The sequence below is a fragment of the Dipodomys spectabilis genome, unplaced genomic scaffold (assembly GCF_019054845.1).
Source record: "Dipodomys spectabilis isolate Male_0828 unplaced genomic scaffold, ASM1905484v1 ptg000187l, whole genome shotgun sequence".
Lineage (NCBI taxonomy): Eukaryota > Metazoa > Chordata > Mammalia > Rodentia > Heteromyidae > Dipodomys > Dipodomys spectabilis.
This window is the reverse complement of record NW_024870864.1, coordinates 14,514,647-14,538,710: the sequence shown is the minus strand read 5'-3', so window position 1 is coordinate 14,538,710 and position 24,064 is coordinate 14,514,647. Positions and strand designations below refer to the sequence as shown.

Below are 24,064 nucleotides of genomic sequence, written 5' to 3'. Positions count from 1 at the left end.
TTGAGTTCAAGGTCTTTGATCCATTTGGAGTTGATTCTGGTGCAGGGTGATATACAAGGATCTAGCTTTAGTTTTCTACATGTAGTTAACCAGTTTTGCAGCACCATTTATTGAAGAGGCTGTCTGTCTTCCATTCTATTGTTTTAGCTCCCTTATCGAAGATTAGATGGCTATAGGTCTGTAGGTTCATTTCTGGGTTTTCAATTCTATTCCATTGGTCCTGAGGTCTGTTCTTATGCCAATACCAAGCTGTTTTGATTACTATGGCTTTATAGTAGAGTTTGAAATTTGGTATTGATATTCCTCCAGCAGTGTTCTTTCCGTTGAGGAGCGTTTTTGCTATTCGGGGTCTTTTCTTGTTCCCTATGAATTTTTGGATTGCCTCTTCTGTTTCCTTGAAGAATGAGGGTGGAATTTTGACAGGTATTGGGTTGAATTTGTAGATAGCCTTGGGAAGTATTGCCATTTTCATGATGTTAATCTTTCCAATCCAGGAGCATGGGAGGTTTTGCCATTTTTTAAGTTCTGTGTTGATTTCCTTTTTCAAGATTTTAAAGTTTTCATCATAGAGGTCATTCACTTCTTTAGTTAAGTTAATTCCTAGGTATTTTATTTTTTGTGGGGCTATTACAAATGGAGTTGCTTTCCTAATTTCAGCCACACTTTTCTCATTGTTGGCATACAGAAAAGCCATTGATTTTTGGGGGTTAATTTTATAACCTGCTACTTTGCCAAAGTTTTGAATCAGCTTGAGTAATTTTGAGATATCACCTCACACCAATTAGAACAGCAAAAATCAAGAACTCTAACAACAACAGATGCTGGAGGGGATGTGGACAGAAAGGAACCTTACTTCATTGTTGGTGGGAATGTAAACTTGTTCAACCACTTTGGAAAGCAGTATGGAGGTTCCTCAAAAGACTTCACAAAGAATTCCCCTATGACCCAGCAATCCCACTTTTGGGCATTTACCCTAATGTTTACAAAAAAGACCACACTAAAGCTACCAGCACAACTATGTTTATTGCAGCATTATTTACCATAGCTAAGATATGGAACCAACCCAGATGCCCCTCAGTAGATGAATGGATCAAGAAAATGTGGTGTATATACACAATGGAATTCTATGCCTCCATCAGAAAGAATGACATTTCCCCATTTGTTAGGAAATGGAAAGGCTTGGAAAAAATTATATTAAGTGAAGTAAGCCAGGCCCAAAGAAACATAGGTCCCATGGTTTCCCATATTTGCAATATCTAGTATAGGTATGAGTCAAGCGGAAAAAGTCAGAATGTGATGTTAGGAAAACGAACCCTCAAATATGTATTTTAATGTTTTTGTTTCTTTCATGCATGTGTTTCTAACGCATTTATAAGATTATTTCTTTGTTGCTTTGTATGTCCCTCCCCCACAGTGTAACCCCTGCTTTCACTATATTTGATGTCAGTATAACATGTGGAGGAGATGGGGACAAACAAGTCGTTTAAGGATTCAGGTGGACCTGTTGCAACAATGAGAAGTACAAAATGTCATGTCAAAACCAGCTTTACAATGTCGGTGTGTGGGGGGGGAGTGGGGTATGATTGGGTGGGGGGGAGGGGGGAGGCTGCAATGCTTGGTAAGAAATGTATGCATTATCCTGCCCATGTAATTGTAACCCCTCTGTACAGTATGTTCTCAAATAAAATAAAATAAAATTAAAAAAAAAAAAGAAGGAACAGGAAAGATCTTATGGAACAGTTAAGGCCTCTATAGAAATAAGGTAATGGTTAGTTGGTGACAAACATTGAAACCCATTATATTTCTTAGAGACAAGCCCGAAACAAGTGCCTATCAGGGGACCAGCTAGTGACCACCCAAGAATGAAGCCCTGCAGCAAGGTTGTGTAACCTTTTGCCCTTTCAGGCCACCTGCTGGTGACCGCCCAAGAATGAAGCCCTGCAGCAGATTGTGTAACCTTTTGCCCTTTCTTATGGAGACTTTTGCTATAAAAGTTTGTTATCCTCTGCATTAAATCTCACTCAGCATCCACTCCTAATGTGTGTTAGTTGTCTGTTTGCCATCTTCCCCCCTATTCCAGGTTCCTTCCTCCCCTAGGTATCCTCCTTCGTCCCGACAGAGCGGGTCCGCGGCAAGAGACTTGTTGACCTGAGGAGCAGTGATAAAGCTCCTGAGCATGTGGTGGGGATTCATAGTCTGCAATAATGCTTAAGCTGATGAAGATGTCAGAAGCCTGTTTGATGTTTGGAGCTGCTTGTTTACTTAATAAAAGGAATTCAAACATGGATTTATGTAGGGAACTCTGAAGCTGAGCTGTGAGACCTGGAAAGGGTAAAGAAATAGGAAAGCCATCTCAACAGTAACCAGAAGGCTGAAAGCTGGGCCCTGGAAATATCAAACAGTCAAGGCAAAACAGAGGTTCAAGTTTGCACCTTGTGGCTGCTTGTGCATCTAAAGTTTAAGGCCTTGGAGATAAGATGAATGTCTATGCTACTGTTGGAGTGCTTATTGCTTCCCTCAGCTTCATAAGATAAGGGACTCCATTATCACTTGTATGCAAATTATCCATAGTGGTTATAACTTCAAATATATTCATACCCTAGTATCAATACTGAACTAAATAAAAAGATTTGTTACTGAGATCTCAGCTCTGGATCCCCTGCTGTCTCCTTTTGTAGTTTCTCTCTTTTCTCTTTCATTGGCCAGGTATCCTGTCATCTTGGTGATCCTGGTTGTGGTTAGCAACAAGTGGCACCCAACATGGGGCTTGAATAACAAGTGAACTGAAGGATTTGCAAAAGTCAACACAAGAACCCTGAGGAGTTCCTGCACTAGCACCATACTTCAGGATTGCCAGGGTAACAAGGGGGAAAGCTAAAAGCAAAAGGGCTGAGTATTTTAAGTCAACAAAGATGCTGCTGGCAGCCTCAGGAGCAAAAGTAAAGAGAAAAGACTGAGGACTTAGCCTTTTATGTCAAAAAATATTGTCATCGGTTGCCTCCACAAGGAATGCTTCAAATTTGGTGATGGAAGGAGGTTGTCAGGCCATTGAAATGGCTCTTAACCAGGGGAAAATAATCCCATTGGGAGGGAAGGGATGGTAGAGGAAAAACAAAGGAGGAGGTAACAATGCTTGATAGGAAATGTACTCATTACCTTACTCATGTAACTGTAACCCCTCTGTACAGCATTTTTACAATAAAAAATATAAAAACTGATTTTTATGCAATAATTACAATGATGTTTCAACCTTTTCAAACTCCTCCATAATCAGAGTGTAGGTCTGTATTGGAAGCTCCTATGTAGAAAAAGGAAACCTGCTTGAAGCCTAACCAGTATTTGTAATTCAAAATGTCCTGGAATGAGGAAGCCCATAGCTAAACCTATAGAAAGGAGCATGTCCAGCCCCCATACAAATTGGGGCTGCCCCACTTAGGAGGAAGAGAGTTTGGCTGAACATGGCTCAACAGTTACAGTATGATGATCAAGCTATTAATCAGGAACACAGGGCAAGAGAAAAGATAACACAGCCAGGATAAGTGACTATCTCTTCAGTAGAAATCAGGCATGGAGACCCAGCACCTTATGTTATTTTATAGCCAGGTTGAGACAATCTTCATAAAACTGTACAACAAACTGAGTTAATAGAATTACTTCTCCAAATGCTTCCCTTTGATAATCCTAATTCAGAGTCTCAGAATGCTTGGACCTCATCAGGGCCACAAATGCCAACCTTGCAGATGAAAAAGAATTGTTCAGAAAATAAAAACTCCAAGCAAATTCAGATCCTTGTATAAGTTAAATAACCTTCTTGGTATAGGATGGGGATTGACAGACCTTTCTAAAGATTTCTGTTGCATTCTTAAAATAAGGCCATGTGCCTTTCCTTTCTCTATTTCTCTTTCCAAGTCCTAGAAACTGAAGCCCATCTAGGAAATATTTAAAAATCAAAATGTGTGCTAATGTGTATTGGAATGTGTTCTGTGCTATCCAGGTCTTGATTATCTATGTACAAATGCTATTGTTAACAGGAGTTTTCTGTTTTGCATTTTGTCTCATAGTTTCTTTGGTGTTGTCTGTTTTTCTAACACTGACCATGTTATATCATATTGAGCCCTCGTGTAATAACTTCCACAGGCTCAAGAGGAGCTGCAACTACTACAGCAACATATCTAAAATATGGAGTTAGAAAGAGTGAATCTTGAATCCCTAGCATGTAAGGAGATAAATAGTTCTTTCCACTTAGCTGAAATATCTAGGATATCATAATCAAAATGGTAAGGTCTATTCATCTCTAAAATATATACAACGGATTTTGCCAAAGATTGTTATCCTAAATGAAGACTACCTCTTTATTTTACTGACAGAAGCAAAAAGAGAAAGGTATATTGCTCTTGTAACAACTCCCTTAACAGTCTACACAGGAGAAAGAACTGTTCATCCACCTGTTCATCAACTGTTCACGGTTTATCCCACTTCTTTTAATCTCATTAGAGCTCATTCCCAAATGCTCAGTCCTTTGTCCCAAGGCAATGAGTTCTTTGATCATAGGTGATTCCTCTACAATGTTCTGCTTATACTAGTACTAAATTGCAAATTTCCCTACATAAATGGCACATTAAACATATTACAGATATCTCATATAATCCTCAAGGATAAGCCATTGTGGAATACAGTAACCATATACTCAAGTCTCAACTAAGTAAACAAGAAGGGGGAATAGGCATAGGTCACTGAACCAGCCAAAGAACAGATAGCAATCATTACATATCCTAAATTATGAAAATTTAGTTTTGCATCCAATACTTCACAAGAAGATAAACATTGGAAAGTTCTGAAAAAATTGCCATCTTCATGCCAGCCTACATGGTAGAAGGATGATAGTGATAATAACTGGAAATTTGAAACTGTCAAAGTATATGGCACCATGGTCATGCTTATGTCTCCACAGGTTTTACAGACATCTGGTTACCAGCCCAGAAACTAATACCCAGGAATGAAGGAAAGATCATCTAATACCAAGGAACCTCTGGATGAATCCTTCAAGAGGATGAAGATGACTGCAGGCACTGGATAAACAGTGCAAACCAGAACAGCAACTATTCCCATGTTGGAACAGATGAAGAAGCTTTCTCAAGAAGCTGAGAGATGCTTACAGGACAAAGGACAGGAAATTAATGCCATGTCTTTGTAATGGAAACATCACTTATTCATAGTGTGAGTGCCTCTTGCAGAGTGCAAGCCTCTGCCGGGAGGGTTCCAATGATGGGTCAATATTATACTTAACATGTACTGTGATATGTAACAATTCAGAAGTGGGACCTGTCCATTGATATAAAGGTAGAGTAGAACTATTTAGTCACAAAAAACTTGACAGGCCCTGGATAAATATATCTGATTGGTTTCAGTTCCAAAATACAGAGAGTCTACCACCAAGACAGTGCTCTTATAGAAAAAAATGTTATTGTATATTTAGCTCTTGAGACAGAATTTACAGTTCTTCAAATATAAGGCTTCTATTGGCCATTAATACCATCATTAAAACTTCCTTTTTTATTGAGGAAAGCCCTTCTGTACAAATATCCTATTGCAAAATTTAGTCAGAACTGCTGTTACCTTAGAAGGGGACAAATTTATAACCTAGGATAAAATTAGTCAGCAAAAAGATGAAATCAAAATAAAAAAAGATGAAATCATAGAGAATGAGTTAAGTATTGACCTTGAATTTATAGATCATCAAAAATGTTTATGTTTCAGTTTTGTGGACCATTTTAGTAACTGTTCTGTAGCAATACTTGCTTTGTCTAAAGGAAAATTACTTGGAATTGGTTGGTCTTTTTCTTTTGTGGAAGAAAAACATCTCGTCTTCTGAAGAGAAATTATTCAGGACTCTGTTACATTGGGAGGATATACCTCTATTACTTAATAATTAAACTCACTAGAATAAGGTATGAATGAAACATGATCTGCAGAAAATTTTGAAGATAACCTTATACTATTAAGTACTGACGATAGAGTTGTAGCTACAGCATTTATTCTACATGACCCTAAACTTGTGGAGTAGGTATCCAGAGAGAATCTAGTCAGCTAGCTTGTCTTTTCAACAAGACAACAAATGTTAGGGCCATAATTCTGGAAGAAATAAATCAGGAAATAATGGAGTTAAGATCAAGTATTTGACAAAAATAAGCTTCCATAGATTATTTGCTGATGAAAAACAAGAATTTGAAGGGTTGTTTTAATATAACTAACGATTCTCAAAAAAAATTCAGAACGAGTTAGAGCAGCTCAAAATGGAATTAAACAAGTTAAAAATTATTAATGACTGGGGGCTGACTTGGCTATGTCTCTTTTTGGGTCCAAGAGCTTCCATCTTAGGGGCTGTCCTGTTAGTTCCCTGTCTATTCCAATGTTTATCATCAGCATGTTTCCACTCAAGCAGAAACGACAATCATATTGTCTTAAATAATAATACAAGGGGGAAATGTAATGAACTCTGGAGTTGAGCTGTGAGACCTAGAAAGGATAAAGAGATTGGAAAGTCGTCTCTGACTGTATTCAGAAGACTGAGAGTTGGGCCCAGGAAAGGTCAAACTGTCAAGGCAAAACAGAGCTTCAATTTTCTCCCTTAAATGTCAGCTGCTTGGGTTGTTTAAGACTTTAGAGATGAGAAAGAAGTCTATGATAAATTTAGATTTTTGGTCACTTTGCATGTCCCTCCCCAACGGTATAACCCCTGTTTTCATTGTATTTAATGTCGGTATAATTTGGAGAGGGGAAGGGAAAAAACAAAATGTTTAAATAGGAATACAGGTTGACCCATTGTAACAATGAGTTATATAAGGCAATATGATGAAAAACAAACTTTACAATTTAGCAGGGGGGTAGTTCGAGGGAGGAGTGTAGTTGAGGAGGTGGGAGGGAAGGGATGGTAGGGGAAAAACAAAGGAGTGGGCAACAATGCTTGATAAAAAATGTACTGATTACCTTGCTCATGTAACTGTAACCCTTCAGTACAGTATGTTCACAATAAAAAACTTATTTAAAAAGTTAGAGTGTTTATTGCTTCCCTCTGCTTCCTAAGGGAGGCATTTATCACTTGTATGCAAACTATGCCTCATGTTAATGCTGTTAATTTCAAAGGTATGAATACCCTAGTCTCTGCACATACCTGTAGTCATTTGCCTGTACTTTTATTTTCTTTTTTGTACGTTTTTTATTGTAAACATACTGTACAGAGGGGTTACAGTTACATGAGCAAAGTAATGAGTACCTTTCCTATCAAGCATTGTTACCTCCTCCTTTGTTCCCGCCCCCCACCATCCCTTCCTTTCCAACCTCCTTGACTCCCGCCCCTCCCCTCGCAGAAGTTGTAAAGTAACATGGTGTCTTGTACATCTCATTGTTATAATAGGTCAACCTGTATCCCTACTTATGTCCTTTTTGAAATTTGTGTTTTTTATTGTAAAGATACTGTACAGAGGGGTTACAGTTACATGAGTAATATAATGAGTACATTTACTATCCAGCATTGTTGCCTCCTCGTTTATATTTCCCCTTCCATCCCTTCCTGTCCCACTTCCCCAACTCCTCCCTCCCCACCCAAAGTTGTAAACTTCGTTCTCTACATAGTATCTTGTACATCTCATTGTTACAGTGGGTCAGCTGTATCCATATTTCAGCATTTTGCTATTTCCCTTCCCCTCCCCAAATGAGAAAAATGTATGTACAAGATGCAGGGCACCGGAATAAAATACATTGAAACAGAGGTTATACCATAGGAAAGAACATTACAAGAGAAACAAAAAAATCATATAGTACGTTGCAAATATATTAAAAACAAGTTACTTCGCCTGTTGTGAACTAAATTAAAAAGCCTTGTTAAGAGATTTCAGGATTCAGAAGCAGGAGCTGAGCTCTGGATCTCCTGCTGCCCCTTTTCTATTTTGTCGTCTTTCTCAGTTCGGAGTCCCAGTATCATGTCATCATCATGCTGTTTCTGATTGTGGTTACAGACAGGTTTAAAACTTAAAAGAGGGGCTGCACCTGTTCTCATACTGGCCGATGACTTAAATATTTATCGCATGAGGTAACAGAAGATGAAATGCCTCAATTATCTTTATAATTATGTATTCTGATACCAATCAATTTATGTTTCATGTAGTGTCTTGTTGAAAGAGTTTAATGCATATTTAAAGTATTTGCTAAAAATTTTGGTGAATATTCCTGAGAATCATGCACTTAACGTTGTCATCTTGATCTTTCACAAGCCCTCAATGACATTTCCTGGAAAAACTCCATTTTGTCTCCCTTTCAAAGATGTAGCACACATGCCCTTTTCTTTTGAATCATTTGATGATTTACATAGTATCCTTGGGTCCAAGCCAGGCTGGTCACATTCCTGTTTACAATTAGCTTGTAAGGCTGACATTTTATTGGCCCTTCATTTAATGATGATAACTGTTACTGTTGCGATAATTTCACATCGTGAATCATTTAAACATGGAAACAACTTGACTGTGCTCCATTTCTCACTAAAGCATTTGAGACCAGAATAATCCGCTTCTGGAAAAAATACTGCCTACCTCAGTTTACTTTAGAATAATGCTCATACAACTGAAAACAAATGCTAGAGGAGTAGGAATCATAGATTGATGCTGGGAGGCAGAGATCAGGTTAGTAGTCCTAGCTACTTAGGAGGCTGAGATCCTAAAGATCCTGGTTGTAGGACAGTCAAAGAAAAATATGGTCACAAAGCCTATCTCAAAAGTGACCACTAAAAATATTGTTGAGTGTATGGCTCACGTAATCAAGGACCATTTAAGCAAATGTAAGATCCTATGCTCAACCCCAGCACTTATAAATAAACAAATAGCAAGACAATATCCTTCTCTATCATTCTTAATTTAAAAGAAATACCAAAAAACAAATCTAATTCTAGGTAAGGTTCTGCAAAATCTAACCTTGAAATCTTTTCTAGGAAATTTAGCAAAATAAGATATTTTAACAAACTAACAAGAGTTATTTGCATAAAATTATTTTTTATGCAAATAAAAATAATAATTATTATTTATGGCAAAATTCTGGGCAATAATCTCTGTAAAAGCCAACAAATCATGATGAGCAGATAAAATTAGAGTAAATGTTTCCTATCTCCACAAAGTTTTTACTGTTTCCATTAGTATAATTTTTATGATTTGTGCATTTTAACTTTTTGTCTCTTAGCATAACAAACTAGAAACTGGTTATCATTCTATAAATTATTAAATCTAAGTCTCATTCCAGTAAAAGCACTTGAGGACATAAGGACTTGGAAAAGGAAAGTACACAGATACACACACAAATAATATCAACTCATGAATCCATTTTAAATACAACTGCTTGCTTAGAAAATAATTGTGAAGAAACGTTAAATTAAAAATAACACTAAGACCTATTACTCAATACCAAATTTGAATTCTGGGAAAATGAGTAACAATATGAAATATGTCATGACCTCACTTACTGCTGGAAAATATAATGGATGCAAAGCATACTTTAAAGATGCTTGCATTGGAGAATGTATTTCTATATTTTGTGGAAATAAATCCTTAACACTATAAGATACTATCATTGTTATTGTTTTGTTATTGTTATTGTTTTCTGTCATAATATATGACCCTTAAAGGTTCAGAAAATATAAATACTCACCACAATTCTTCTTTAGCAAAAACAAGCCATTTCAGCCAGGTGCCAGTGGCTCACTCTGCAATCCAAGCTACTTACTCAGGAGGTCCAGATCTGAGGATCACAGTTCAAAGCCAACTCCAGTTAACTATTAAAAATTACAGAAGTAGAGCTGTGGCTCAAGTGGTAGAGCTTTGAGCCAAAAATTCTCAGGAATTGCTCCCAGGCTCTGAATACAAGTACCAGTACCAGCACACAGAAAAAGAAAAGAGCCATTTCAGTTTTCACATACTATCTATAGAACTAAGGCAGACTATGCCAACATGACTTAAATTGTCACTCTCCTACGCTAATACATAATACTGTGGCTGTAACAACATCACCAAATTTTGTGACCACATGCTGAAAAGGAAAAGAGTAAGGATCTAAGAGGAGTGTCCATTGTGCCCAAGTGGGATTCAGGTTCCTAACTGTCTTTAATAAAGACCTGAGGCAATCAAAGGAGGTAGGACTTACAAAAGGGCACTTTGTATTCTGCCATTCAGGCTCCTTTGCCTCATGCTCTTAGTCTGGATTCATACGTTAGAACCAGGTGTATTATCTGGATGTCAGGCCAGAAGCTCTTCAAAGTGAATTGTTTGTGTCCAATAAGCAGGAAGTGTGAATCTATAAGAGTATTGTGACATCTGTGATATAATTACATAAAAATGATCTGATCTCAAAGACCAGGAGCAAGTGGCAGCTTTATTTTGGGGATGACTGACATTTGCAGGATGAAGCCCCTCACAACAGGAGACTGTCTAGAAGCTGAGATGACAGAGAACAAAGAAGGGCTAGTCTGTCTAGAAGACTTCACTCTGAGACACATAAGGAGTCTCTAGGTCAGAGATACACAAGGCCAGTGTGGTTAGGAATTTCCATGACCTGGGTTTATCTTTCCTGATTGCTTGATGTTGTGGATGGAGTTTCCTTCCTGCAGCCCACACTTTATCTGCTTCTTTAGTGGTCAAATCAGTGCCACTTTGTGGAAATTTGAAATAACTGGATATGTAAAATTAAATTTGGCAATACAAATCTGCCTTTAAAGAAAATGGTAAAGAAATGTGTGGTTTGAATAAATAACATGAAGCATTAATAGACATCTTTATCTCATTTATATCATACAGTTGCATATGATCTAGTTTGTCTAGATTGTAACCTTGCAAAGTCTCGAGATCTATATTACATTAATGGGGTTTGAAACACACAAAGACCTGTCTCCATCTGTGCCTATACTGGAGGATCCAACTTATTAGAGATGAGAGTTCTATCCATGGATGAGAATGGAAACCCAGACACTTGTCAAGGCCACTTCCATGTAGATCCAAGTATAAGGAGTGGAATACCAGCCACTAAGAACCTACACATGAATACTGTGTGCCTTTTCTAGTTACTTTAAGATTGTTAACACTGGGAAATAATAGATTGATAAATATTACTGGTAACTAGATGTACATAGCAGGATCTGTGAATGTGTATACCAAAATGGGAATCTCTCTAAAATACTAAGAAAATCCTCCTTGTTTACACACAAGAATTTTTTGTTTGATTTTTTTTTAAATATGTTTTTATTGTAAAATACTGTACAGAGGAGTTACAGTTGCACGAGTAAGGTAATAAGTACATTTCCTATTAAGCATTGTTATCTCCTCCTTTGTTTAAGGCCTACCATCCTTTCCCTTCCCATGTCCCCAACTCCTCCCCTCTTCCAACTCTGACAACTAAGAAATGGTGCTTATGCATAGTCACAAAGCTGGAAAGCTGGTGCGCCTGCTAAGAATTTTGATTTTACTTCTTATACTTGCATTTTCATAATAGTTTGTGTTAATTTTCCTAAATCCTATGTAGCATGGATCCAATTCTATCTAGGCTTTTGCCTATAGAAATCATTTGTTTTACCAGTAATTGTTCAATAGATACTGCGTTCTCCATTGTATTGTTTTTCACCCTTTCCAGAAAGCAAAGAACTGTAAGTGGAAGAGATTGGTAGGAATATCAGGTATCCTCTACATCCACATGCCTATTTCTGGACCAGAACAAGATGAGCTGTAAAATCTACAGCTTGTATTTTGAAAATCTTTTTTGTATAATTTTATCTCCTTATTTTGTGAATCCAATTGAATATCACAGTTCAGATCCTTGTAAGTATAGATGTGTCTCTTTAATAAGACAGCAGGTGCATTGTCAGATCTATGCTGGTGGGGTAGAAGAAGATGAGTAAGCTGGAAAGGATGGTCCCTGATTTTTTTCAACCAAAAGTTTCAAATGACCTGCAGAGTTCCATTCTTTTGAGTCCCACTGTCATCAGATGTAGGCACAATTATGAGCAGTTGGGGCAGCCAGCCTTACACTTGTGTTTCCCTGAGAGGTTTATGTTATGACTTGTATCACTGTGGCAGAGTCAGTGCATATTGCATACAAAAATAAGTTGTAACATCTTTAGGCTGGAGGCTGTTTATGGTAAAAGTGAACTCTGTCCCAGATCAACTGCCACTCAACTTTAATGGGACCCCAGGTTGCAAACTGAATGCTCTATATAAAAGGCGCTTGGAGATTGTTCCTGCTTCCTGTTGGTACCAGTGTAAGTAACTGCTAATACTGTGAGTAGCCATACAAGTGATGGTGACTCTGTCTCCTAAAGACACAGACAGTGACAGAGACTGCGTCAGTTGGGTGTCACATCTGTCACCTAACATTGAAAACACAAAACTTGGGGGGAATAACAAAATGCTGACACATTGCAACATTGCAACAATGATACCCACAAGATGGTATATTGGAAATGAACTTTACAACTTTTGGCAAGGAGTGCAGGGATGGAGAGGAAGGGGAGGAGTGTGGGAAGTTGGGGAGGGAAGGGACAGTGGGACAACAACAAGGGAAGGGGTAACAATGCTCAAAAAGTAACGTACTCATTGCCTTGCTCACGTAACTGTAACCCCTCTGTATAGCATCTTTACAATAAAATAAAATTTAAAATAGGACATTAATTTATTAAAGGTCTTCCTTGAAGAAATATTGATAAAATATTGTTAACACTATTGTGTTAAGTAAATCTAGGGATTGTTTTTCCTTACCTGGAAGCCAGAGCAGCAGAAATCCCAGGAGCTGAGCAGGGGCCTTCATGTCCATGCGATGTGCTGACTGGGACTGAGTCCTGACCAGGATGAGAGCAGACTATTATGGCATCCTAAAAGCAGTAGGCTGGGCCCTCGGCACAGGTAAATTGCAGGGACTAGAAGTGTGGTGCACAACTATAAGGCTGCAGATTTTAGTATCTTAGCTCAGACATGTTGTCCTTAATGTGCCCAGGATACATTAAGGTCAACCCAGCCAGGGTAATACAAATGTGCTAGCATGGGATGGTATTCTCTTGGGTCCAGAGAACTAAATGAATTTATGTCCTGTGATATGAGTGAATTGTGATTTCCATGTTGGATATGAAATACTTTTTGGCTAGCTTTTTACCTAAGCCAATCTTCCAGGAAAAGACAGTTCCAGAGATATACAAGTAATTATTTTTTACCAGATTCCCTGACTCATTAGCTTGTTTATTTATAGCAAACTTTATTGTTTATTGATCATGAAGAGAATTACCCAATTACCCAGAGATAGAATGAGACTTAAGACTGAAAATAGATGGAGGGATAGATAGATGAATAGAGAGAAACCTAAAATATTTCAATGAATGATGAAGACATATGTGAAAATATTCTTTGTGAAATATATTGTTATGTTCTGCAAAGTACAGACTACCTATTGGGTATCTATCACCTCCACATAAGACATTTGTTGCTCTCCACTCCTGAATACACTTTTCCATAACCAGGATTTAGACAGTTAACATCAGACTTTGACTCTCTGTATTCTGAAAGGACATAGATTCATGAACAGCTTAGTGATCATTCCACGTGCCTGAGCTAGAAGTCTCCTACACCTTTGGATGACATTCATGTTTCTGTCCTTTCAAATTGTTCTCATTCAGAAACTGAGATATTCTCTATCCTACAAACTGAAGTCTATTCAGATTACTCTGCTCAATAAACATGTGCATTACTATGCTATCCATCTCTTTTAGTGTCAAACTGAAGAAATCTTTAGTGACTGAACAAATGTCTGGGCTTGTGACCCAGACAAGCATAACCCCAAAACCTTACTTGAAAAAAATGACCTAAAGCAAAGAGATCTGTATATGTTGCAGTAATAGAAGAGTACTTGTGAATTCTTGAGTTCACCTCAGTACCACTGAACAAAACACACAAAAAAAGACCAGCATCTTGAAACTAATGCCATACATTTTCATGTGCAGAATTCCCTGGTGCTGACAGGGCTTCTGTGTGGCTTCCCTGCAGAACACTAAGACGATCCCCATATTATCTCTGAGCTAAGGCTGAAGAACCATGAGCATTCAGATCCTAATGTTATGATGACATTTATAAATGTAAAAATTTCCCAATCCAGTGACTACTAAAGCTGTAGAAGTGAATGCATCATTATGGTACTGGCAAGTATTAAGTGCATTATTATTATTTTGAGGACAGTAACTTCACACATTTCCAATCTAATTGTTTGTTAATACAAATGTATTAGCATATGGACAGGCACTACTAACATTTCGATGTGCTTTTTCCACAAAGTCTGTGTAAGAAGGATTTTTCTCAGTGGACCCCTGTGTGTTTATGCTGAGAGGTAGAAGACCTCAAATATCATTGACTTGTGGGAAGTGCCTAGATCACTGGAGGTGCTGCCTTTGGGAGGTTTAAAGGAGTAAGTCAGATCTCTTAAGAGTCAATTGCTGTGACGTGAAGACAACCAAATAATCAGCCTCTTCAACATGTGGCTTTCTAATAGCACACAATATCCTGATACAGACATGACAGCCCTCACCTGAGAACAGACAAATAAAGACACTGTACCTAGGACTTTCTAACTCTAAAAGTATGTATTAAACAAAACTTTGTACAGTGCATAAGTACTTTGTTATAAAAACTGGGAATGAGCTAATGAAGGCATGTGTATGTGTGTGTACACAAGCATGTATATACAGATGCACATCTGTGTGTGTTTAACATGTGGGTTTTATAGACATGTCCTTATATGTGGCTAATAGAGAAGTAAGGAGAATCTTTTATCCTTGATACTCATCCTGTAAACACAGCTGATTTTTTTTCTACCAGTCCTCATGCTGGAATGTAGGGCCTAGGCCCTTTTCTTGCACTATGTATACTCAAGACTAGTGCTCTACCACTTAAGTCAGAGCTCTACTTCCAGGTCTTTTTGGGTAATTAGAAATAAGAGTCTTCCTTTCCTGCCTGGGTTGGCTTTGGACCACAATCTTCAAATCTCAGTCTCCTGAGTAGCTGTAGTTACAGTTGTAAACAACCAGGCCCTGGCTTGCACAAGGCTTCTTAGACGTAACAAGGAACACTTGTTATCTTGCTGAACTGAATATTCACATTCACTAGATCTGAGATGGTTTATAATTTTGCCTTTGTCACATGGTCTTCGTGATGTTGTTGATGCTGAATTCTGTACAAACTCTGAAGTGAAAGAAATAATACTGCATCCCTTTTTAGTTGAGTTTTGTTTTTATATTGTTAAGAAAGAATTTGGTTTGTTTATGAAGAGATTCTTACATATTTCATGCAAAAATTTCATTTTCCATTGACCTGTGACTTAATGAAACTTTCCAGTATTGCTTGCAATATGTTGATGATACTTAGAATCAATATGGAAATGTTCTTGGGTAATGAAATCCTGATCAAATCCTTGAGTTTTGGGTCATATGACCACCAAGGGTGGCCAGCTCTCAACTTCTATTACACAGTATCTACAGGAAGTGTATTTCCCAGAATGCTTTTCCCTCTCTGGTTTCCTGTGGATATACTAAATGAGGGCCTCACATAGGATTCTAGGCCCTGAGATGACAGTCATATCCATCCCCAGATATACAGGAGGAAATAGTTGAGAGCTGTAGACAACCTAGGATTCATAAATTTTTACATATTCTATATGTATTCGATATGTTTTATATTTTTTATTGTACAAATACTGTACAGAGTGTTACAGCTACATAATAAGATAATGAGTACATTTCCTTTCGAGCATTGTTACCTCCTCCTTTGTTTTGCTCCTACCATCCTTTCCCTCCCCACCTCCCAATTTCTCCCTCCTCCCCACCAGTTGTAAAGTTTGTTTTCAAGATAGTATCTTGCACATCTCATTATTAAAATGGGTCATCCTTTATTATATATGTTTTTATAGATTATGTGTGTCTAAGTATGTTTTTTCTGTTAAGGTATACATGTGAATATCTATCAGTAATTTCATATATGTAAGCCCATTTCTAATTCCTCTGATATTGATTGATGTTCATGGGTCAGTTGCAAATTAATTGTTTCTTTTTCAGAAGGTTCTATGGTAGATGTAACTGCATTACTTTTATTTACATAATCTCATATTCGTCTCTGTATTCTATCACTTTATATTTATTTTATAAATATGTTATGTAATCAGTTCTCATAAAAATGCATCCTCTCTATGTGTTCATGTTTTATATAAAACCAGTCATCATTACAACAATAATTCAGTGTAACAAACTCCTCTAAATCTAGGGGCTTATAACACAAATCATTTATGTTTGTGCAAAGACAAATTCACACTTGCACTGATGTGCCCAATCCAGGCAGGGCTCAGCTTCTTCATTTTGTTGCAGGTCCCTGGTCTTGTCTCCACTGTGTGGAATTGTTTGATCCGGAACAGAGACATAAAAGGAAATGACCACTTAAGATTATATACATTCTGCTGTGGTCAAGCTATTGCCACAAATTTATGTCCAAATATCCTCAGAACAGGACCATGAATTTTTATCAAATTGCTAATAAACATTTATTCCATTATACTTTCAAAGGACTGGATCATATAACAGAAATAATCATGAATTTGCAGTTTGGCATCCAAGAAAAAAAAATTAGTTTCTGTTAATTAGACAAAGATGTAGTTGTGTTGCTACCATTTTTTTTCTTAACAGGTCTTCGTTGAGGTCAAAATCTCCTAAAGCTTAGGTTACAAAACATCCCATGGAAACCTGTTAACATGATGAAATGCAGAGCATCATTCCTGGAAGAAAGATGAATCAGCTATTTTTCATTTGTAACCAGTGCTCAGGGATGATAAGAATATTTCTGTTTTCAGGAGAAGAATGAGTAGAAATGCTTAATTTTATATATATATATTTGGGTAAACAAATATTCCTCCATTATATGTGTGTTTGCCTGTGTATGTGCTTTTCTAGAAAGGTATTGCAGTGTTAAATATTGACAGCAAATATTTAATGTAATTTCTCATTTTGTAATTACCATTACTACAATGAATTTTTCTTGATATGATAATAGACTCAATAATAATATCTGGAAATAACTCCATGTGAGCTTCCTCTTAGATAGGAAGTAGTAATAACAGCTGACTTGTCAATCATACAGCAATAGCAGTATGTTGGAGTCCCAGTGAAACATTATTTTTCTTTTCTGATGACTCACAGACTTGTGAGGAGATAATGAGGAGCCCAGGTGAGAATTACAAATCTGATGGCAACTTCTGTTAAAATGCCTGAGCAGAGAGGAGAACTGAGATTCAATTCTGACATTTCTGGCTGGTGTTATACAAAATGCTACAATTGTGGATAAACATTGCATTAATTGTTCCTGTTAAGATGTTTCCATAAGTAACTTAAAGCTATTCCATGAGTTCATATACATTCCAGACCTATACTTCTTCTATGAATGATACCTTGATGAAACCAGAGCATTTACCACTTCAAGCCACTTTTTCCCAGATGGCTTGGAGAGCATCATGGCAAAACAATTTATAGCATCTGAAGCAGAAGCACACTGGACACTGGTGGAGACTTGAGAATTCCCCAAGTCCTAGCCTGTGAGATGTCATAGTTCCAGGTGTCTAAGGTGACAAAAGTGTATACAAGGCAAACAAGATTAATGATGCAGTCTTGACATGTTTTTTGATATAAAGACACAGAGAATGAACAGATGAATAAAGCCCTCTTGAAAAAGTGCCCACTCTCAGACTTCTGGGGCCTATGAACCATATTACAGGGTTTCTCCACACACCATTCTCTTAAGTAGAGCCAGAGCCCCAGGACAAAGAAGGCAGACATTACTGTGCTTTGTGCAATTTTGTATGTTCCCCAGGTTGTTCCAGCCAAAAGACACTAATCAAACTCTGATGGTGGCTTGATGGTCAGGCAGGGATTGATGATCACACAGAGCAGAAGCTAGAAAAGGCACAACTGTTCTTCCAGATTCTGAACAGAAAGCATAGCAAAAGATGTAGGCTACCATGTGCTGAAAAGTAGTATTATACATTTCATCACAGAGAGAATAATCATCACAGCAGGCATTTGTTTTTTAGATTACAGGTTGGCTATAATATTACTGAGGAGAGACTTGCATTTTTCAATAAATACCTCTTGGTTTATATGGTCTTTATATTAAGGTAATTATTCTGGTTGTTACAGATCACATTTTGTTGTATTGTCATATACTCTTCATCTATACTCAGAGTCACTCTTATATTGACCTCAATATCTTCCTCCTAGGCAGACTCAAACAGTCTGGGCTGCTCCCCAGAACAGCCAGCCATGAGGACAGCTCACCCAGCCAGATGGGAGGTTTTTGTTCAAGGCTGTATCACTGTGGGAGGAACATGTGTACTTTGAAAACAGTAATAAACTCCAACATCCTCTGCTTCCACCCTGCTGATTGTTAGTGTGAAATCTGTGCCTGACCCACTGCCACTGAATCTGTCTGGGACCCCAGATCCTCGTTTGGAAACCAAATAGATCAGGCGATGTGGAGACTCGCCTGGCTTCTGTAGGAACCAATGCAAGTAGGTGTTTCCATTGCTATGCAGAAGGCTCTGACTAGACCTGCATGAGATGGAGGCTGGCTCTCCCAGTGTGACAGGCAAGGGCCTTGGAGTCTGGGTCATCACAACGTCTCCATTGGATCCTGAAATTAGAATAAGGTAGAGAGAGCAAGGTTACATATAAACATAGGGAGCAATGCATGCATTACTTTTATTTAGATATATATTTCCTCTTATTCATATTCATGATTTGATTTTTAATTTAAAATACTAAGTATTAAAAGCAATATTCTTGCTGCAGAAAAGTGTATCGAGGAGTCAAGAGCAGTATTCCCACCTAGCAGAGTCTTCACTCAAGCACAGGTTCTAGCTCTTTCTGACTGTTTCTCACTCTCTCAGACCTAAACCTCTTTGCCCTACCATGAACATCTAACACATGGATAAGTTACCACTGGTCTATGAGAGCTCACCCTCCCACCCACTCTTATTCCTCACCTCCCTTTGCCCTTACCAGGGATCCAGAGCATTAACAGCCACAGGAGCTGAGACGAGGACTTCATTTTTAGGAGTGAAATGTGGAGTCTTGACAGGTCAAGGCAAGTTCAGAGCTGAGCCTTTATTTCAGACTTAGAAAGGAAGGTCCTCCTTAGGGAGCAATATGCAAATAGCCAGGTGGATGTAACAGTGTAAGAAAAGAAAAAAAGGAAGGGTGTCTATTGGCCATCCTACTTTCCTCTTCAGAGAAGGTTCTCTTTAAGTCTTTAGCCCACTTGTTTAGTGGGCAGTTGTGTAATTGAGGATTTGTTTGGGGGGGATTTAATTTTTTTAGTTCTAAATTTATTTTAGATATGAGACCCTTGTCGTTGTATCTATTGATCTTGCTAGCTATGTCCTTTGCCATGGACAAGCTCTGCAATTTCTTGCAGTCCCATTTGTCCAAAATTTCTTTGATTTGTTGTGTTTCTGGGTCTCTTTTAAGAAAGTTTTGGCATGTACCCAGAAGACCTAGGGTTTCTCTGAATCCAACCTGTAATGTTTTCAGAGTGTCTGCTTTGACTTCTAGGTATTTGATCCATTTAGAGTTGATCCTGGTGCAGGGTGATATATAAGGATCTAGGTTTAGTTTTCTACAAGTGGTTAACAAATTTTCCCAGCACCATTTACTGAAGAGGCAAGAACTCTAATATCAACAGATGATGGAGGGAATGAGGACAGAAAGAAACCTTACTGCACTGTTGGTGGGAGTGTAATCTTTTTCAACCACTTTGGACAGCAGTATGGAGGTTTCTCAAAAGACTCCACATAGAGCTCCCCTATTACCCAGCATTCCCACTTTTGGGAATTTACCCAAATGATCAAAAACAGAACCATACTAAAGCTACCAGCACAACTATGTTTATTGCAGCATTATTTACCATAGCTAAGATTTGAAACCAACCCAGATGCCCTCAAAAGATGAATGGATCAAGAAAATATGGTATATATACACAATGGAATTCTATGCCTCCATCAGAAAGAATGACATTGCCCTATTTGTTAGGAAATGGAAAGAGTTGCAAAAAATTATACTAAGTGAAGTAAGCCAGGCCCAAAGAAACATAGGTCCCATGGTTTCCATTATTAGCAATTATTAGTACATGTCTGGACAAGCAGAAATGGTCAGACAAGTTGATGTTAGACAAAATGAACCCCAAGATAAGGATTCAAATGTTTTTTTTTTCTTTCTTGTGATTGTTTCTGACATACTTATAAGATGATTTCTTTGTTGCTTTGTATGTACTTCTCCCACGGTATAACCCCTGTTTTCACTGTATTTGATGTTGATATAATTTGCGGAGGGGAAGGGAAAAACAAATTGTTTAAATAGGGATACAGGTGGACCCATTGCAAAAATAAGATGTACAAGATGTTATGGAAAAAAAGACCTCTACAACTTTGGCTGAGGGAGGAGGGGGGGGGGGAAGGTGGAGGAGGGTGCTTGTGGGTAGGTAAGAAAATGAAACAAGTGAGGAGGCAATAATGCTTGAAAAGAAATGTATTCATTACCTTGCCCATGTATTTTAACCACTCTGTATGATATTTTCACACACAAGAAAGCCTCAATGGATTTATATCCATATATATATATATATATATATATATATATATATATGATCAATTAAAATTATGGTTTATTTCTTTTGTTTTTTGCTTTTTATTTTTTATCTTCTTTCTGGCTGGTTTTGTTTTCTGCACCTTTGTCTTGTATATAAATTTTGTTTTGTTTTATTTTGAAGAGAGTAAGGGGTTCCATAGAAATGGTGGGACAAATGGTGAACAAATGCTAGTGAGTAATACTCACTAGACACTGTTGAAAATGAACTACACAACTATTGGGGCAAGAATCAGGAGGGAAAAAAGGGAGAAAATGGTGGAAGGGGTGACACTGTTCAAAAATTAATGTACTTATTACCTGCCTTATGTAACTGTAATCACTTTGTACATCACCTATTCAATAACAATGAGAAGTGAAAATAATAAGAGAGTAGTTTATTTTGAGAAGATCAAGCAACAAAAAAATTAGGTCCTAACCTTCCAAAATAGGGTACAAAATCTTTATTATTTTGTTTTTATATTTTTTAAGTTAATAACAAATTCATGATTCCATTTGACTTCCAAAAGTGGTCTGACAAAGTGGCATTGAGAAATAATAATAATTAATGTGATATTCAGGATGAAAAAGATTAATTATCTGATAGTTAGATTACAATGTTGGCTGTATTGTTGTGACATAACTTGATATAAGTTGTTATAAAGATCTAATTTCCTGAAGAAAAAAAGTTGACTACACAAAAATAATAAATGTTTAAGTGATGAATTAACTTGTTAATTACCTCCTTTAGATCATTGCACAATGTGTACATATACAAAAACATTATATTTTACTTCAAATTAGATTTTACTGTGGGAATCAGTAATATTTTAAAAATTTTAATGACTTTATCCTATAAAATTAATTAGCCTTGCATCTTCTATATAGTTTCTGTAATTCAGGTAGGGGAAGGGAAAAAACAAAATGCTTAAGAATGGATACAAGTTGACCCATTATAACTGTGAGATATACAAGACACTATGTTTAAAACAAACTTTACAACTTTGGCGGGGGTGGGGAGGGGGTAGTTGTGGAGGTGGGAGGGAAGGGATGGTAATGGAAAAACAAAGGAGGAGGCAACAATGCTTGATAGGAAATGTACTCATTAACTTGCTCATGTAATAGTAACCCCTCTGTATAATATTTTTACAATGAAAAACATACTAAAAATCTGATTTGACCTACAGAAAAGTGTTTTCTCTTTATTGGATGACTGCAAATTATTAACACAATATGAGCTACAAAAAAGTACAGATGTATATTCCTTGTAAGTCATAATAGGCATTGTGTGTACTGCTTGGAATGAGCAGAAATACAGAGAGTTATGGTGTGAGGATGCCTCCATGACTTTTCCCCAATACTTTCCCATGATCTCAAAAATCTGGCTGCATCTGAGAAGCTCTGTCAGCAGGTGGAGGCACCAGGAAGAGCAGCTGGGGCAGCCCAGCCTCTCACTTCTGCTTCTCTGTGAAGTTTGTTATGACTTGTATTACTGTAGAATGGTAACAACAACTCTGTTGATAGTAATACAAAAAGAAAATAAAAATAAAAAAGTAGCAACATCTTCAGTCTGCAGGTTGCTGTTTCTGAGAGTGAACTGTATCCCAGACCCATGCCACTGAATCTTAATAGTACCCCAGATTGCATACCAGTTGCATAAAGGTTCAGGACCTTTGGAGATTTCCCTGGTTTCTAATGGTGCCAAAGTAAGCTATTGCTAAGGCCCTGACTGGCCCTGTAAACGATGATAACTATGTCTTCCAGAAATGTAGACAGGGGTGTTGCTTGTGTCAACTTGATGTCACATCTGGCACCGGACAATGGATATATGGAGAACATTATCTGTTTAGTTAATTCTACTATCCAAATATATCCATGAAGAGCCCAGCAGCTCTGTTAACTCTGGATGAGAAATCCTCAGTATTATCTTTCCTTACCTGGGAGCCAGAGGATCAAGTGCCTCTGTTGTTGAGGAAGGGCCCTCATGTCTGTTCTGTGTGCTGATAAAACCTCCTGCTGAGGTTTTGAGCAGCATATGAAGAAATGGACTGTGCTTTGGGCACATGCAAATCAGCAGGGCTGGGCAGGGCTGGTTGGAGTTTCAGGCTGGTATATCTCAGTGACAAAGAAAGGACGTAAAGATCCCAGATTTCCACTTTGTTTCTAGAACATGTGTTTGACTCTGGTGAGGAAAAAACAGATGTGTGTCCTGTTAGCAGAATAATAATATAATGAACATTATCTAAAATTTGCTAGTTTTTTTTCTAAATGTAAGTCACTCAGAAATAAACATTTCCAAGGCAAGTTAATTTTATAATACCTCTACATTTGGTATCAGTGGATTTTATAACACACAATTCCTAGAATATGATTAATAAGGGTCATTATTACCCAGACACAAGTGTTATAAAAGTGATAATGCACATGGAGATAGAAAGATAGTCAAGAAATTGTATAGGTAGATAAAGAAAACTATCAAAATTCTTAATGAAAGATAATACTTCAAAAGTATATTTGAATTTGTATTGTCAAAGCTCATAGAGTTCACAAACTTTGTAGACCATGATAATGACAATTAGCCTTGTGTAGGTTAAAAAGTTTGTGACTTAAACTTAGCATCACTATTCCACAATACTGTGAAATTTATGTAATCACCTAATCTCAATTTTAAAAATTAGTGAGAGCAGGGTTGGGTTAGGGGGGATGGGTGACAATGTTGTCAGACACCTTGTTCTCATAGACTGTTTTGTAGAATGAGAACTTCTTTGTACAACTATTTAAAGATACAATAATAAAAATATTGAAAAGGAGTTAATCCATACATAATTGGGAAAATGCTAACAAAAAGTATATGTGCAGGGGCTGGGAAGATGGCTCAGTGGTAGACTGCTTGCCTTGCATGCCTGAGGCCCTGGGTTCGATTCCTCAGCACCACATAAGCAAAAAGAAAAAAGCCAGAGGTGGCGCTGTGGCTCAAGTGGTAGAGCGCTAGCCTTGAGCTGAAGAGCTGAGGGACAGCGCCCAGGCCCAGAGTTCAGGCCCCACTACCGGACCCCCCCGCAAAAAAAAAGTATATGTGCAATCATGTTTCATGATCTGAGGTGCGTAGACTATCTGCTGTTGTTTGGATTGGTGCCCTGTTCATTACTTATAAATAAGTTGTTTCCTTTTCTTCTGAAGGCTCTTCATCATCACCCCCTCTAGGACAGGACAGCTCACATTAGACATTTCCCACTTATTCTTAGGAAGATACATAGTATCATAGCCAGCATCGTGAGCATATGCACTGTAGTGCTAGATATTTAATAAATTTTTAGAGGACGTTTATCTGAATGTTATCTTAAT

At 37.6% G+C, this 24,064-nt stretch overlaps 1 gene segment (V, D, J or C); it reads right to left on the bottom strand.

Annotated features, from left to right (window-relative positions):
• Positions 1-18,384: 18,384 nt before the first annotated feature.
• On the bottom strand, positions 18,385-19,195 carry LOC122121256. The segment is given in 2 exon segments: positions 18,385-18,731; positions 19,100-19,195. Coding segments are annotated over 2 exon segments (381 nt in total).
• Positions 19,196-24,064: the final 4,869 nt, after the last annotated feature.